Source organism: Podarcis raffonei, chromosome 7 (genome assembly GCF_027172205.1).
Source record: "Podarcis raffonei isolate rPodRaf1 chromosome 7, rPodRaf1.pri, whole genome shotgun sequence".
NCBI lineage: Eukaryota > Metazoa > Chordata > Lepidosauria > Squamata > Lacertidae > Podarcis > Podarcis raffonei.
Genome location: NC_070608.1, coordinates 85538490 through 85555082, shown reverse-complemented (window position 1 = coordinate 85555082; position 16593 = coordinate 85538490). Strand labels below are relative to the sequence as shown.

At 43.1% G+C, this 16593-nt stretch overlaps 1 protein-coding gene across 6 annotated transcripts in view; it reads left to right on the top strand.

Moving 5' to 3' along the window:
* PACS2 (phosphofurin acidic cluster sorting protein 2) overlaps positions 1–16593 on the top strand; it is a 46262-nt gene that overhangs the window by 21047 nt on the left and 8622 nt on the right. For 2 of the 6 annotated variants that reach the window (XM_053397274.1, XM_053397273.1), the window contains exons 14-19: positions 125–229; positions 2606–2712; positions 7059–7213; positions 8557–8667; positions 9737–9845; positions 11788–11820. In XM_053397274.1, coding sequence (XP_053253249.1) covers positions 125–229; positions 2606–2712; positions 7059–7213; positions 8557–8667; positions 9737–9845; positions 11788–11820 — 620 coding nt within the window. The remainder of the gene's footprint in view (positions 1–124; positions 230–2605; positions 2713–7058; positions 7214–8556; positions 8668–9736; positions 9846–11787; positions 11821–16593) is intronic. The other 4 variants (XM_053397278.1, XM_053397275.1, XM_053397276.1 and 1 more) reach the window with 3 other exon arrangements.

Sequence of the window (16593 nt, the reverse complement as noted above, 5' to 3'; positions counted from 1 at the left end):
GGGCTGAAGAAAAACACATAAGATTGTGGGAGTGATTTAGACTGAACATTTATTTAAATAGCTGGGTAATAGATCTTGTTCCAATAAATCAGGAATCTTAAGGGCTGCTTTCATTTATTTACAGATCCCTAGGAAAACTGTGTACGACCAGTTGAATCACATCTTGATCTCAGATGATCAGCTGCCAGAAAATATCATTCTGATTAATACCTCCGACTGGCAAGGACAGGTAAGGAGATTTGTAGTGATAAGTACACGGTCATTTTAGCTTAAACCACAAAGGGCCACCTGCAGACAGACCCCTAAATCAGGCATACGCAAACTCTGGCCCTCCAGATGTTTTGGAACTACAATTCTCATCATCCCTAGCTAGCAGGACCCAGTAGTCAGGGATGATGGGAATTGTAGTCTCAAAACATCTGGAGGGCCGGAGTTTGCCTATGCCTGCCCTAAATGTTCCAGTCCCCAGATCATTTGGTTGCATCCTAGATTTGTATGAGGGCTTTGCAATACTGGCAATTTTACTTTCAGTCCCTTGCGAAATAGAATTTCCCCGTTTCATGCTGCCGAATTTGTCCCTTCTGGTTAGTCACCGAAGTTCTTGTTGCAATTTTTTGGTTCCATGCGCATCAGTACATTTACAGGGCAATCCTAACCATTCCTACTCAGAAGCAAGCCCTTCTGAATTCAGTAGATATTACTCTCAGGTAAGTGGGGTTAGGATTGCAGCTGCACATTCGTTGAACTTAATTTACCACCCATGTGTTGCCCATTCGTGGCGCTTCTATTGCAGCACTTCTAAGGCAGGCACCTCGGATGTTCACTATCCCGAGTAGTCTGGTGGTTTTGCCAACTTGGGTGCTTTACTGCTCACTAGATCATTTATGCACAAATTTAATAGTACCAGTCACAAATTTGGTCCGCCCAAGCTGGGTTTGGTTCATTATGTAAAAAGTACTTTACATATTTTTTTTGGTCACAAAATTTGCATCCGCTTTTGGACAGTGTTCAAACCCACGGAGGGTCCCGAACCTGGAATCGCAGGGAAATCTGATTTCAGTAGGTGTGAAACTTATCTAGCTCTCACCAAATGAAGAAACTTCAGGAACATAACACAAAGGAAGACTCTCAACCGGGGTCAGCAACCATTTTCAGCCGTGGGCCAGTCCACCATCCCTCAGACCATGTGGGAGGCCGGACTATATTTTTTTTTTTGGGGGGGGGAAACGAACGAATTCCTATGCCCCACAAATAACCCAGAGATGCATTTTAAATAAAAGGACACATTCTACTTGTTATGTACTCACCCTGGGCCAGCAGGGGGATACTGTAGATAGTTTTCACTCAGGTCCACATATGCAAATAAGGGATTGAAAGTGACGTTCAGTGATTGGATAGTTCCAGAAAATGGTTACTATTGCGTTGTAGTGGAGCTCTATATAAGCAGGCTGGCTGAACCCATCAATTCAGTTCTGTTCTGGCCTCTGAATAAACAAGAGCTGTTTGAAGAATCGCTGTGTTGTCTGATATGTTCACCCACAACTTAACACTACTCATGTAAAAACCACGCTGATTCCCAGACCATCCGCGGGCCGGATTGAGAAGGCGATTGGGCCGCACCCGGCCCACAGGCCTTAGGTTGCCTCTCCCTGCTCTCAACAATAATAGGGCAGAGATAGTCACTGATATTCTTTAATCGTTAATAAGTATAAAAACATTAAAGTCAGATTTGCTCGCTCACCTGAACTATAATGCACTTAACTGCTTGGTTCTCTGTGCTACGTTGCCCCTCCCCCCCCACACCTGGACACAATTTTGAAATACAGAGCTGTGCTTTGAAATAAAGTTACGGGGCATTCTTGTCCTCACAACATATTTTGCTGCGCTTAACAGATACCCCCACTCAATGGCATCCAGTGTTTCTTCTTTCGCAGAGTTCCTTAGAGCTAGGACCCAAAGCAGTGGATTCAAATTACAAGAAACATTGGCGGGGGGGGAGGAATTCCTGACAGTAAGAGCTGTTTCACAGTGGAACTCTCCTTCCTTGGAGGCTTTTAGGCAGAGCTTGGATGGCCACCTATTAGGGATTATTTAGTTGTGGTGTAGTGGTTAAGAGCGGTAGTCTCATAATCTGGTGAACCGGGTTCGCGTCTCCGCTCCTCCACATGCAGCTGCTGGATAACCTTGGGCCAGTCACACTTCTCTGAAGTCTCTCAGCCCCACTCACCTCACAGAGTGTTTGTTATAGGAGAGGAAGGGAAAGGAGAATGTTAGCCGCTTTGAGACTCCTTCGGGTAGTGATAAAGCGGGATACCAAATCCAAACTCTTCCTCTTCTAAATTACCCCAGGGTCCCTTCCAACTCTACAGTTCTTGGATTCCAGGAGACCTTAACGAACCCCAACAATTTTCTCAAGCTAGTTTGCTTGAAGGATTGTTGGCCACTGCGGCCATGTTTGAATCAATTTATGTTAATAAAATACAGTGTAAATTGCCTGGGGTGTTTTTAAAAAAGGACAGTGCAGAGATAACTAAAATAAATCAACAATGCATTAAAAATATATATAGAAGGTCCTTTTTTTTACAGACTTGTATATCATTCTCAGTTTCTTTCAGATATCTTGCAAAAGCATGGCCTTCCAATCGTCTGCACGTGCTCCTCTGCAGATATCCAGGCAGCTTTCAGCACCATTGTCTCTAGAATACAGAGATAGTAAGTTCTTTTTTTTAAAAAAAAAAAGATGTGTGTGTGTGTGCATGTGTATTTATATACATCCTCCCTCCCTCCAGATATACACACCCCCTGCCAAGGCCTTCTGCTGTGTCCCAGACTATTGTGCATGGCCCCCCCAGAGCTGCCCTAAGTTTTATTGCCGGTAAAAAATAAGGCCACAAATCTTGTCCCTAATGAGAATTTGAGTTGACTTTCCCTGATGAAGTCTAGCAAGAGAGATGTTTTTTTCTAAAACCACTTCACTATTTTACCAATATGTTTAAGTTGACAAGCGAAAGTTTTTACAATGCGTCTGTCTGAGACATAAAACTGACTTTTCTATAAAGGCAGATGGGTGAAGCCAACCGCAGATGTTTAGGGAGGGAAGGCGAGGCTCAGGAGAGATTCTGCAGTTGACACTATCACCAAGGCAGCTCTCTTTAAACGTCCATAAAAATGGCAAAAGTAGTTTCCCCCCCAAATAGGTTTCGTCTTAAACAATTGCAGACGCGGCAAATAAAGAGCTAACTTGTAATATATCAGTGGTTCAGTGCTCATTTCTTCTCTTTCCAAAATAGATTTTATCTTCAACAATTGCAAACGTAATAAAGAGTCCACTTGCAGTAGTCCTTATATCACCATCCTGTTCATTGTTTTATCAGCGGAGATGCTGGCAGATAACCGTGTCATAGAGGGATGCTCACTGAGGAAGCTGGGCACTCAAAATAATGAATGACCCAGCCTCCCTACAAACTGAAAGACAGATGAAACACATTCCCATAAATTTGCTAGCTATAAGCACCAGGCTGTGTGGCACCCCACTGCTTTTACTGCTTGAATCCAAAATTACTTCTCTCAGTATCCATTTTCTGTGTTGCCCTCTGGAGGAATGCATCCCCCCCTTTTAATTGTTTGTATTTCCATATAAAGAGCCTGAAACTTGGTTTAAAACATGCCGTTGTAAGCTAATGTCCTCCCCAGTAGCTTCCTAATCTCCTGGTGAGATACCATTATGTATTGAGTTGAAGCCTGCTTGTAACATCTGTATAAAGACAACTCTTGATAGATGGCTGTTTTCTGGGACGAGCGTAAGTGGCAAGCTGAGCTTCCGCAGCACATAACCCCCAACAGCCCCAACACATCCTTTGCTGTCACAGCAAACTGTGGCCGTGGCACAGGCACTTTCGTGGCCATCCCACCCAGAATGACTTGCTCTGAGAAAGGCCCCTTTAGCTTCTTCCAAACCAAAGAGCCTAGGACTTGCTGATCAGAAGGTTGGCGGTTCGAATCCCCGCGACGGGGTGAGCTCCCGTTGCTCGGTCCCTGCTCCTGCCCACCTAGCAGTTCGAGAGCACATCAAAATGCAAGTAGATAAATAGGTACCGCTCCGGTGGGAAGGTAAAAGGCGTTTCCGTGCGCTGCTCTGGTTCGCCAGAAGTGGCTTAGTCATGTTGGCCACATGACCCGGAAGCTGTACGCTGGCTCCCTCGGCCAATAAAGCGAGACGAGCGCCGCAACCCCAGAGTTGGCCACGACTGGACCTTATGGTCAGGGGCCCCTTTACCTTTACCTAGATCAAAGGAGGGAGGGGGCACAGGGTTCATTGGCAGGGGTGCATTGCCGCCCTTCCAGCAACAAAGAAGCAGAAAACTCAAAGTTTTCATTTCTACACTGCCACCACTGCCATGAAGAGGAAAGGTGGCAGAGGCAGGAGGAGATGAAGGGGGTGTGGCTCAGTGTCACGGCTTTGGGAAAGTGTTGCATTCCAAAAGCAAGGAAGGATCGGACTCTGATTAATAAAATACACACGAGGCTTGGCCAGCAAGACTCTGGGAGGCAGTGTGATTAATAATCCTCCGTCCACCCCTTGGCCCAGGTCGTTTTATTCACAAAAGAACTTTTTACACAGTGTTCATAAGAACCAATCAGATGTCCTCTGAGCATTTAAAAAACCCCCACGTGGGACAAAGTCAGATCACAAGAAATCCTCTTAACTACAAAGAAACTATTTCCTACTTGAGCATGCATACATAGTTCAGAGTAAATAAAATAGAAATCAAGGAGGAAGGAGGAATGCTTTTAGCAAACTCCGGAGGTCATAAACAGCAGTAAACAGGAGAAGGAAGGACAGGTAGTATTTACCATCTCCCTGTGAACTCTCTTCTTGGCCCTTAGATTAACAAACTAAAGAAAGGTACAGTGGTACCTCAGGTTAAGTACTTAATTCGTTCCGGAGGTCTGTTCTTAACCTGAAACTGTTCTTAACCTGAAGCACCACTTTAGCTAATGGGGCCTCCTGCTGCTGCTGCCGCGCCGCCGGAGCACGATTTCTGTTCTCATCCTGAAGCAAAGTTCTTAACCTGAAGCACCATTTCTGGGTTAGCAGAGTCTGTAACCTGAAGCATAGGTAACCTGAAGCTTATGTAACCTGAGGTACCAATGTACATCAAAGAAGCTACCTTCTATCTTTATGGCCCAGGATGCCTGGTGAAGCAACCGGCAACTGGTCTGTGTTTAGAATGCTTATACGTGCCTGTCAGGCGTAGAGAAAGCAAATGGCAGAGGTGCAGAGGTTTGTGGGAATTGATCAGAAATTGTTGTCAATCAATCAAACCCAGTCACCGCAATGCTTTCATTGCCGACACAATGGCTTGCTCCATATTTAATAATTCCTCATAGTAATCCCACCTGACCCCCCCAGGAAAGCTGTTCCTCCCCTGGTTGCAGCAACAGCAGAGAAAAGAATGTAGAGTCCTTTTTAATGAGTTTATTCATTCAGAATAGTGAGAGACAAAATAAGGTGGTAAGCCTGGACAATGGCGTTGCTCCAACTGGGCTCCTCCTCCCTCCTTCCTAGCAACAGCATCTCCCCTTATAGAGGCCGTTCGTGGCCATATGTCTCTGATTTCTTCCTTCTGGAACTCTTAACAAACGCCGCATTCTGGGAGAAGGGGGGTTAGAAATACTCTCCAGTGATAACGTGTCAGCTGGCTGCCCTGCCTCTGTCTCCCCGCCCTTCTTCTAACACTTCCCAACTCTTTGGTTCATCTGTCTCTGAGCTGTGACTTTCCTCCAACCCCTCAACCCCCTGCTGTAAATCAAAGCTGCATTCCTCTTCTGCAGTGCCAGGACAAGGAGTGTGTGTGTGTGTGTGTGTGTGTTTGTGTGTGCCCCATGCCTCCTCCGTCTCCCGCTCTTGAGTCCATTCCCTGAAACTCAGGCAGTGCGACCGCTTGTTAGATTTTTGTTATGCCACTGGGCAGTTTTTAGAGTCACAAGACTCTGTTTACATTCCAGACTGTTGGAAGTCTCACGTTAGACGGATGTTGATGTTACTGGTTTCCTGTTTCTTTGTTCCAGTTGTTCACTGACTCTCACAGAGAGCAGATGCATATTCTTTTCTGTCCTGCGTAGTTAGAAAGAAACGTAGCGATGTAGCATATATTTCTCGCCCTTCTGCTGTTTGGATACTCTGCGTAATGGGGAAGCGTGCCTGAAGCCTCATTAAAGGCTTAGGTCGTTAACCACTGTCAGAGGAGAGCCTCGATGGATTTCGAAGTACGTCGTGGAGGAGAGCCATTTGAGCTCGGTCGCAACGGAAGCTCCAACACCGCTTAGGCCACCCTTGGCTGTAACTCGGTCAATGCTCTGTATGCAAAAGGTCCCAGGTTCAATCTGAAACCCCAGAGAGTCACCGGTGAGCTGGAAGGATCGGTTTTGTAACCTGGTCTAAGGGAGGTTCCTAATACTGGCAATTACATAGGAAGCCTCCTTAGGAGAAGTCAGCCCATTGGTCCATCCCGGCAGTGGCTCTCCAGGGTTTCAATCCAATGATATTTCCGACCCTACCTGGAGGTGCCAGGGGTAGAATTTGGAACCTTCTGCATGCAAAGCACTGATGGTGCCGAAGGTGACTTGCATACAAAATTAAGATTGTTGTGGACTGTCTGATTAATCATAACTTTCTTACAGTTGGAACAAAAACATAGCAAAAAGAAGCAAGCAAACCAAAAAAACAGCAAGCATGCCACTGTTCCTATCTTTTTAAACAAACCTCCTGTCCTTTGACTAAAGAAAATGGGAGTCACGTGAATGATTCTCTTCTGGTTCATAAGCTGCGTTCTCAGGCTGATGTAACTCACTTTCTAAGAGACCAAAGCACAAATTTGGAAGCCCCTTGTTTAAATCTGCGCTCTGGTAGGAAGTCACTGAGTGCCTACTTGCTTTCAGTCTTGACCTTCTGTCATGAGTATGTACTTACAGTTAGGTTAATAATGTACGTGGTACAAAATACCCATCAATCTCTGGATTTTATTTAAAAGCAGTAATGTTCCCTCTCTCTTCAGCTGCAACTGCAATTCTCAGCCTCCCAATCCAATTAAAATTGCAATTGCGGGAGCCCAGAATTACCTCAGTGCTGTGCTGAGGCTCTTTGTAGAACAACTGTCTCACAAAACCCCAGACTGGCTCAGCTACATGAGATTTCTTATCATACCAGTAGGTAAGCAAGCTTTTCTGTCCTTTCTTCTTCCTTTGAATTAACCTCTTTCTCACTGCATCACAACACAGGAACTGTTTGTCTGTTCAAGTTGTGTTGTCTGCTCTGGTTATAATGCTCTTGTACAGGGTTGCTGGATATTAAATATAGCAATGGCAGCCTCTAGAATACCAGCACTTTCCTATCACTCCCTTTCCAAACTTTGTGGCAGAATGAGAAGGATAGCTAGCAGTCAGAGCTTCAGCTGGAGTGGAGGTTATTTATAGTTCCTTCCAGTGTGCATTGCAAATTGGAACTGAATCTAAGCAAGACAGACGTGCTATAAGTGGACTGTTCCAGTGTGCAGGAGTTGGCAGAATGACCTGTTCTTAATGGGGCCACACACCTCTTGAAGGGACAGGTCCATAGTCTGGCATGCTCCTGGAACCATGATTGTTCCTTGAGGGCCAGCTGGCCTCAGTGGTTAGGAGTGCCTGTGCTGATGTGCCAACCACTGCCATTTCTGCATAGGGATAGCCTGGGCTTGGTTACTTGGGCTGTGCTAACATCTAAGCTGGACTACTGTAATTCACTTTACATGGATCTGCCCTTGACGACATCTGGAAATTGCAGCTAGTGGAATCTCAATAGGGGCAACAGGCCGCAAGCATATAATGCTGTACAGTGGTGCCCCGCAAGACGAATGCCTCGCAAGACGGAAAACCCGCTAGACGAAAGGGTTTTCCGTTTTGGAGGTGCTTCGCAAAACGAATTTCCTATGGGCTTGCTTCGCAAGACGAAAATGTCTTGCGAGTTCCTGCAGGGTTTTTTTCTCCCCCCCCCCTTTTCCCAAGCCGCCAAGCTGCTTATCAGCTGACCCGCTAAGCCGCTTATCAGCTGATCCGCTAAGCCGCTAATAGCGCTAATCCGCTAAGCCGCTAATGGGCTTGCTTCGCAAGACGAAAAAACCGCTAGACGAAGAGAATCGCGGAACAGATTCTTTTCGTCTTGCGAGGCACCACTGTAGTAATCTGACGTCTCCCAACACCAGGGAAGATTTTTATTATGTAACAAAGTTGTATATAATAAGGAGAGTCCTGCTTTATTTCCTACCTTTGTTTCTACCGCCTTGTTTGTGACCACTTACTTTCCATTTTAAAAACACTAAGAATGTCTCACAACCCAGAAGAGGAAGAAGAAACTGAATTTCAGCGGCTTTTCACAATTTTGAGCACATCTTCACCCTGAAGGCAATAAGTTGGGATTTCCTTTCTTCTGAGCACTAAAGGGGTATAGACGTAATATATTCTGGACTGCTAATGTGCATCTGCCATACAGAACGGATTTATTTTTTGTGTTATTTACAGGTTGTCATCCGGTGGCAAAGTATCTGGGTTCCGTTGATTGTCAGTATAACTACTTCTTCCAAGATTTGTCCTGGAAAGATTTATTTAACAGACTTGAAGCACAAAATGCTGGTAAGGCTGTCTTAATACTTATTTGCATAAGGTTGCCTGAATTGATAACTTTGAAAAAGAATAATTGTTTACTGGAGGGCATTGCCGCTAATACCTGCTGTGTCCCATTAGTGGCAATGCCCTCCGGTGCCTCTGGAAAAGAGGAAATTTCCTTGCCACAAATTTCTATCTCCAGAGGATGCCAGAGGGCATTTCCTCCCTTCATGTTCTGGGGGTGCTTCTTTCCTGTCTATGCCAGTTGATGATGGGTGGTCCTCCATGGTTCTGCAGTTTTTTTGTTTCAGTTGCAGCATTTGGAGGGAAGCTGCCTTCTGCTGCCAAGGGGGTCTGGGCAGCGAAGAAGCAGCATTGCCTACTGAGCCTACTCATTAGTGGCAATGCCCTAAGGCATCCTCTGAAAACAGAATCTCACAGTAAGGCAATTTTTGTGCTTTGCTTTCTGAGTCTTCTACCTTCCCAGTTTCCAATGTCCGTTCGTAACAGCACTGGAGGCATCAAAGATACGCTGCTTCCTTCCCATAATTCCACAGCTTTCCACAAATTCGGTTTGATTCTCCTTGAGATGCAGAATATTGTATTCAGCTGTTGAATTTTACTTTTAGAGTCTAATAGTATCTCAAGTCCTCACACCTGGAGCTGGGAGAAGGTAGCCGTGGTTGGTATCTTCCATTCTACCCTGTTAAATTCGGGTAACAGATGCCATGTCACGGCACTCTTAAGCTGGTACAGAGAAAATAAGGCTGTTGGAGGTGACGTGGCCATATTATTTTAAAAAGTAAATGTGAAAAAGAGCTTTATTTGAGGAAAAAATGCTCTATGGATGTGTTGTATACAAAGATCAAAACAGTCATCGCCATGATGCCCTCCTTATGACTCTGACTGGTTGTTGTTGGAAACAGAAAAGTTGGGAGTAGGTAGATTCAGCAAGCAGTTCTTGCTACTCTGGGCTCCTTCGGGAGGAAGGGTGGGGTATCAATTGGGTGGATGAATGGATGGATGGACTTGCAGTTCCTTCCAAATGCATGGCAAATGGTCGTTGTGCTTCTTTTTCTCTCTCTCTCTGTTTCAGTCCAGGAATCACCTGATATTGTCTCCAGAATAACTCAGTACCTAGTGGGAGCAAACTGTGCCCACCAGTTGCCCATTGCAGAAGCCATGTTGACATACAAGCAGAAAAGGTACATTTTTATGAAAAAGCAACTTCTCCTTGGTAGCCAGGAAATCCGGGCAGCTGGACGACATTTTCCAAGTCGGATAAGCCAGTCAATAGCACTTTTGATAATAATCAATTCAAAGCAAAGTACTGCTTGCGGAAATATTTGTACTTTGAATGCAGCCCAAGTGATGTTACAGAAAGGCAGCTAGGTCCTTTTACAGTGGTACCTCGGGTTACAGACGCTTCAGGTTACAGACGCTTCAGGTTGCAGACTCCGCTAACCCAGAAATAGTACCTCGGGTTAAGAACTTTGCTTCAGGAAGAGAACAGAAATCCCGCGGCAGCAGCAGGAGGCCCCATTAGCTAAAGTGGTACCTTAGGTTAAGAACAGTTTCAGATTAAGAACGTACCTTCGGAATGAATTAACCTGAGGTACCAATGTATTGGCTTGGTAGTGTGGGAATCTCAGCATCGCCATTTTGTGCCATCTGTATAACATGAAGAGCTTTTCAGCTGCGCGACGCATGTGATTCCAGGCTTCTCATGTTACTTTAACAACACTGGAAGGTGCAGCGCTGCTGGATGTAACTATATTACACAGCCTCAAAAATTAGAGAAGCTTCACTTCCTTGGAAATTGATAGCATGCCTCCCCGCCCCCCAAACAAAGAGTAAAGCTTAACATAAGGGGGGGGGAAAGAATCCAAAAAGCCTGGTGTAGAAAATCAAAGGCAACAAGCATTGCATTACAGGGTTTAGACTCAATGGCCCTAGGAGTCCCTTAAAATCTACACAATTCTACGATTCCATAAGCACATCAGACAATGCAAATCCATTCAGGATTGTCTAACGTTTGAAAAGGTGAATTATCATTGCTACCTTTAACTTCTGGCGGTTCCCTCACGAGAAGTGAGGTTACAGGGCCTCCTCGGTAGTGGCGCCCGCCCTGTGGAATGCCCTCCCATCAGATGTCAAGGAAATAAGCAGCTATCCTATTATTAAAAGACATCTGAAGGCATCCCTGTTTAGGGAAGTTTTTAATGTTTAATGCTGTATTGTGTTTTTAATATTCGATTGGGAGCAGAGTGGCTGGGGAAACTCAGCCAGATGGGTGGGGTATAAATAATAAATTATTATTATTTATGATCTAAAAACGGTTTAGTAGTTAACGCAATTGGGAAAGGTGCTTGCCTACCAAAGGTCTGACCGCAGTCTCTCTCATCTATCCAAAAGCTGGCCATTCCTGCTTGTCCTTATCAAGGTGGGAGGTGCCTATCACTCAGCAGAATGGGACTTGCAGCAGTGCTGAGTTTCCCCACACTACCATGATCATGTGAGATGGGACCACATGAGAGTAGCTGACACTGCAGCTTCTCTCCACGCACTGCCCCCCCCCCGAAAGAACTGGGTTCATGTCAGAATGGGGAGGACCAGCAACATGGCAGCTTCTTCTCCAACGTGGCCCAAGGCGGCTGTCAGAGGCTTAATGCTGTCCAGCTGTCCAGCTGGCTCCCAGCCAGTTCCAAACTATTTGATTTATTTGACAAAGTTCAAATGTACATCTCCAGCGTTTCAATTAGCGCCCTTCCCCTTGTTGCGCAGTTGCCGCCTCTAAACTTTCTTCCTTTTCCGCACCCAGCATGGAAGTCTGCGAAAACTCCTCCCCTGACTTCCTCTGTGTACAGAATGACTTATTCCAGGTTTATCCTTCTCCCCCTCTACGTCAGACCCACTGTCAGACGATAAGCTGCTGATAATCTCTTTAGGCTCTCTATAACTGCTGGTTTCTGTCCTTTCATCTTTTCCCGTTTTCCTCTCCCTGACAGCGGCTGCCATAGCAGTGGAAAGTTAAGGAGGGTTGGCTCTGCTGTGGGCTTTCAACCCACTGGGATCCAGGGTTAACGTTTTATTTGTCTCCAAAAGTATAGTAATTTATTTATTTTTCTTTTGATTGCTTCTGAAAAGGAAAAAGAACTTTCATTTTGAATTTAATATAAGGTACTTGTCTGTCTAGATCACTCTCTTGTTATCCTATACATATTTTTTCCTTTGCTGGTCTTTCACCACCTTCATGGTATTTATAAGGCTGGAATGTTCAATTTGTATTATATATATATATATATACACGCAATTTGCTGCTTTTGACATTATTTGAAGAGGCAGAATACATTGTCCAAAAGAATCAAGAGTAAAGGCATTTACTCAAGAATGACCTCTACAAATACAGAACAGATGGTTGCCGTAAAGTTTGTATAGGTCATTCCGTAAGTTAGTGCTAACGCACTTCAATGCTGGCTGGCTGGTTATTTAGCTCAGCAAGTTCTGAAATAGCCCATACAACTTTTTTCCAATTCACATACCCCCTCCCTCTCTGCATATGCTATAGCAATTACGGTAAGGAGGCTGGTATGGCTAGGACCGTTCTGCATGCTGCTTAGCTTGCCCTCTTTGTTCTACATAAGGTGTTTGGAAGTTGCATTTCTCTGGAAAGCAGTGGCCATGGAAACTCCAAAATCATCAGCTCCTTGTCTCATTGGTGGACATTAGCCTAAATGCTGGGGATGAAGAGGTTGGCACCTGCTTATTTTTTGCTTTAGGAATTGCTATGCTATTATCCTGTAGTAATAATGGTTTTGTTTCATCTTCACTTTAGCAATATTAAATTGATTTGTTTCCCCCCCCCCCAATTTTTTTATTGATTTTCACAAAATTATAAACACACTAACAAACAAAAATCATAACCTTATTAAAACTAATCTTGTTAACATTGTTAAGTGACTTCCTCGTATCCCCCTGGTTGAATTTCAATGCATATCATTTTAACGGTTTTCCAAATCCAAATTTCTTATAAACTTAACTTAATCACTTAACATCATTCTTTCTTCCCAATTCAGCATTAAACATGTTAATTCATCACATTACTTATTTAGATCCTAAGCCTAACTGGTAATTGCAAGCTTTTTCCGATTAATTTAACTTAACGTATTTAACTAAATAATCATTAAATTTCGTCCATTCTTCCTGGTACTCCTCCTCGTTCTGGTTGCGGACTCTTCCGGTCAGGTCGGCTAGCTCCGAAAAGTCCATCATCTTCATCTGCCATTCCTCTACTGTTGGTACTTCTTGCGTTTTCCACTTCTTAGCTAGTAAAATTCGAGCAGCAGTTGTGGCATACAAAAATAATTTAACATCTTTCTTGGGCAATTCCAAACCTGTTATTCCAAGAAGAAAGGCCTCTGGTTTCTTAATAAATGTATATTTCAACATTTTTTTCAATTCATTATAAATCTTTTCCCAGAAGTCTTTCACCTTGGGGCAGGTCCACCACGTGATAAAAAAGTTCCTTCTTTTTCTTTACATTTCCAACATAGATTATCACAGTTATGATAAATCTTTGCTAGTTTAACCAGAGTCAAATACCATCTATACATCATTTTCATTATATTTTCCTTTAACATTGTACATGCAGTGAACTTGACCCCTTTCTTCCACAATCTTCCCCAATTCTCAAACATTATGTTGTGTCCTACATCTCTTACCCAATCTATCATCACTGATTTAACTTGTTCATCCTTTGTATGCCACTCCAACAGTAACTTATACATTTTAGACAGATTTTTAACTTTAGTATCCAACAACTCCGTCTCCAACTTAGATTTTTCAGAAGCAAAACCATTTTTCTTATCTAGTTTATACAATTCATTAATCTGGTAGTAATGTAACCAATTTAACTTATCTTTAACTTGATCAAATCGTTTTAGCTTGTATCCTTCTTTATCCTCCAATAATAAATCTGAATATCTCAACCATTTGGTATCCATATTTAACTTTTTCTGCGCCTTCGCCTCCATTGGTGAAAGCCATCTGGGCGTCTTCCTTTCTAAAAGATCTTTATATTTTATCCAAACATTGTACAACGATTTCCTAATTACATGATTTTTAAATGCATTATGGGCCTTTACCTTATCATACCATAAATATGCATGCCATCCAAATACATTATCAAATCCCTCCAGATCTAAGCAATATTAAATTGATTTGGAAGAGAGATAGAATTTTCCCAAATACCTTTCACAATTGGACTTTATCCATCCCTTTTTGGTATACATTCAGAACTCCAGAAACAAGAATGAAGCCTGGGAAATCTTTCTGTTGGAAAATTCCAGCTTGTATTGGCTTGAATGGTTTTTTTTTTGGAAGTCCGTATTATTAGGCAACGAAAGCAAATGTGGAAATGAAAAAAAGCAAAGTCTTGAAAAAGGTGGGGACATAGTCACTGTAGACAAATCTGGAGCTGTCATGGGGCATTTATTCATATTAAACGGACCATAAATGGAACATTATTCTGTTCCAGTTCAGTTAAATGATCCGAATGACTCCATGATAGTAAGTGTGCTCACATTGCCGCATCAAAATATTTATATATAGAGGGAAAACACCACCCTCCATGTTATTGTATTTATTAATGTCCTAGCAGATACGCTAGGTTTTTTTCTTGCCCCAAGTAAAGTCTATCAGTGGTTTTGGACACGCTATAATTACTTAGGTCCATTTTGAGTAGAATATTTTTAAAAAGGAATAATATTTTTGGAAGTGTCGTGATCTTATCTGTTGCCGTCTTTCCCATCCATGCTTTCCATAGAAATGTAATTTCAACGAGTGTGGATACGACTGTGTTTGTGTGTCACACTCAGAGCGTAACAGTCCCAAATAAGCCACTCTGTTAGTAATAGTATGTGAAGCAAAGTTGGTGCAATTTTACTAGTTCAGGATTATGTAAGGACTTGGTACAAAAATGATAGCCATTTCAAAGAATGTTAGGGTGTATTAAGAATGATTTCACAGGGCCTTGTTTTCTGCCCCAAGCAACTGCTGTATCTGAGCTGAGCTCTCTCATGAGCACTTTAATTTCTCTTTAGACCTTCCCTTTTCCTTTGGGGCTTTCCCAATTTCTTATGTGGCCAAAGGCAAGCAACTTCAAATCTACATGGGCCTTGAACCGAACTAGTGCAAGGGCAGAAAATTCTACAAGACAGCAATAAACTGGGAGTAGGCCAGTGAGACTCAGTAGAACTTCCTTCCAGAACTTCCTTCTGAGTAACTCTGCATAGGATTACTCCGCCAGTGTATTTGGGATTTTCAGTTTCTTTTATTGCATTCTTTCAGTCAGCCTTAATGACCTGAGGGATTGAAAAAGAGAAACATTTTTAGAGTTCTTTAGTACATCAGTATATGTGAACGCTTTCCCAAGCAGTTTCCCAACAATCTCTGTGCTGCTGACTGACCATAGCTGCCAACTTTTCCTTTTTTAAAATTCCCTTATTCTGAATAGGATTCCTCGCAAGAAAAGGGAAAAGTTGACAGCTATGTGACTGACTCAAATCCCTGCCTCCTTTCCTTCCTTCTCCATTCTTGGTCATGGCAAAAACCAACCAAAACACTGTTGCATGAACTGCGCATGTGTTATGCGGAAGCTTCCTTCTGTCTGTTTGGGAGTACTGTATATGGTGATGAGTTCAGGTGCTTGGAAGAGGAAGAGTCCCTGGAAAATCTAATGTGGCATTTTAATACTTTTGAGTTAATTCCGCTTGAAATCCAACCAACCTACTTCCTTGGGTTCGGTCCATTTCAGCATCTGATAAATTGGACTCTTAAGGCCCTAAGATGAATTTTTTAGTTTTCCAGACTGTCATCCCTATGTAGGGACTCAAATGCTCTGAACTATGCTTAAGTTTGAAAGCAGAGGCACTAGTGAGGGTATAGGAGACTCCAAGTAAAAATGAAGAAAGATGAAGAAATTTCCTTGGATAATTCAGCCATTTGAGCAGGATTTGAGTACAAGCGTCCAGCAACTGGCATTCAGAAGCACACCGTCTCCAAATGTTCAAAACTTACATTTCACACTTCACTTCCTTCCTTTTTGTCATAATATGTTGTTGATCCCAAGTGAAAGGCTTTCTCACTGGCTTGGTTTGACAATATACCCCCTGCTTCTCAAAAACGCTTCATTTGGAACAAACCTTTGGTTGCAGTGAAAGAAGCCATTTTGAGCATGTGTTGGTTTGCCCCTGACTGGAGCAAACTCTGGCAGTTCTTTCACAACCTGGCAGTAAAAGCTATCCATTATAAAAAAAAGTGATGAATGGGAGTGTAAGCTTTAGATAAATATGCTGTGCACTTGCTGCAATTTTTAAAAGCTGCCTTAAGTGGAGATACATGATCTGGACACATGGACTGGATGGGAATTTTGTGTTATTAGGTTACCTGAAGGATTGCCTCTCCTCATATAAACCTTTCCAGACTCTTATGTTCATTCTCCGAGGCCCTTCTTTGTGTGCCTCCTCCACATGATGTCTGGAAGGTGGCAACACGAGACAGGGCCTTTTCTGTAGTGGCTCCCCACTTGTGGAATGAATGCTTTCCCCAGGAAGGCTCGCTGGGCACCTTCATTATTTATATTTTAGGTACCTGGGGAAAATGTTCCTCTTCATCCAGGACTTGGGCTGATTAATATTCTACAGCCTTTAAAATGTGTCTGTGGGAAGGTTTGGGGTGGGGTTCTTTCTTCTCTTGTTTTTCTTTCAAAACTTGTGTTTTTATATTTTATTTTACTCTGTAAACTGCCCTGAGATCTTGTGATAAAGGGCAGTATATGAATATAATAAGTAAAATACAATAAAATAAGTAAATGGTACCTAGTTTTACATCGCGAAATGCATAATATTTGCAATTCAACATAATCTGCATATACTGTTAGTCACCTCTTTTATA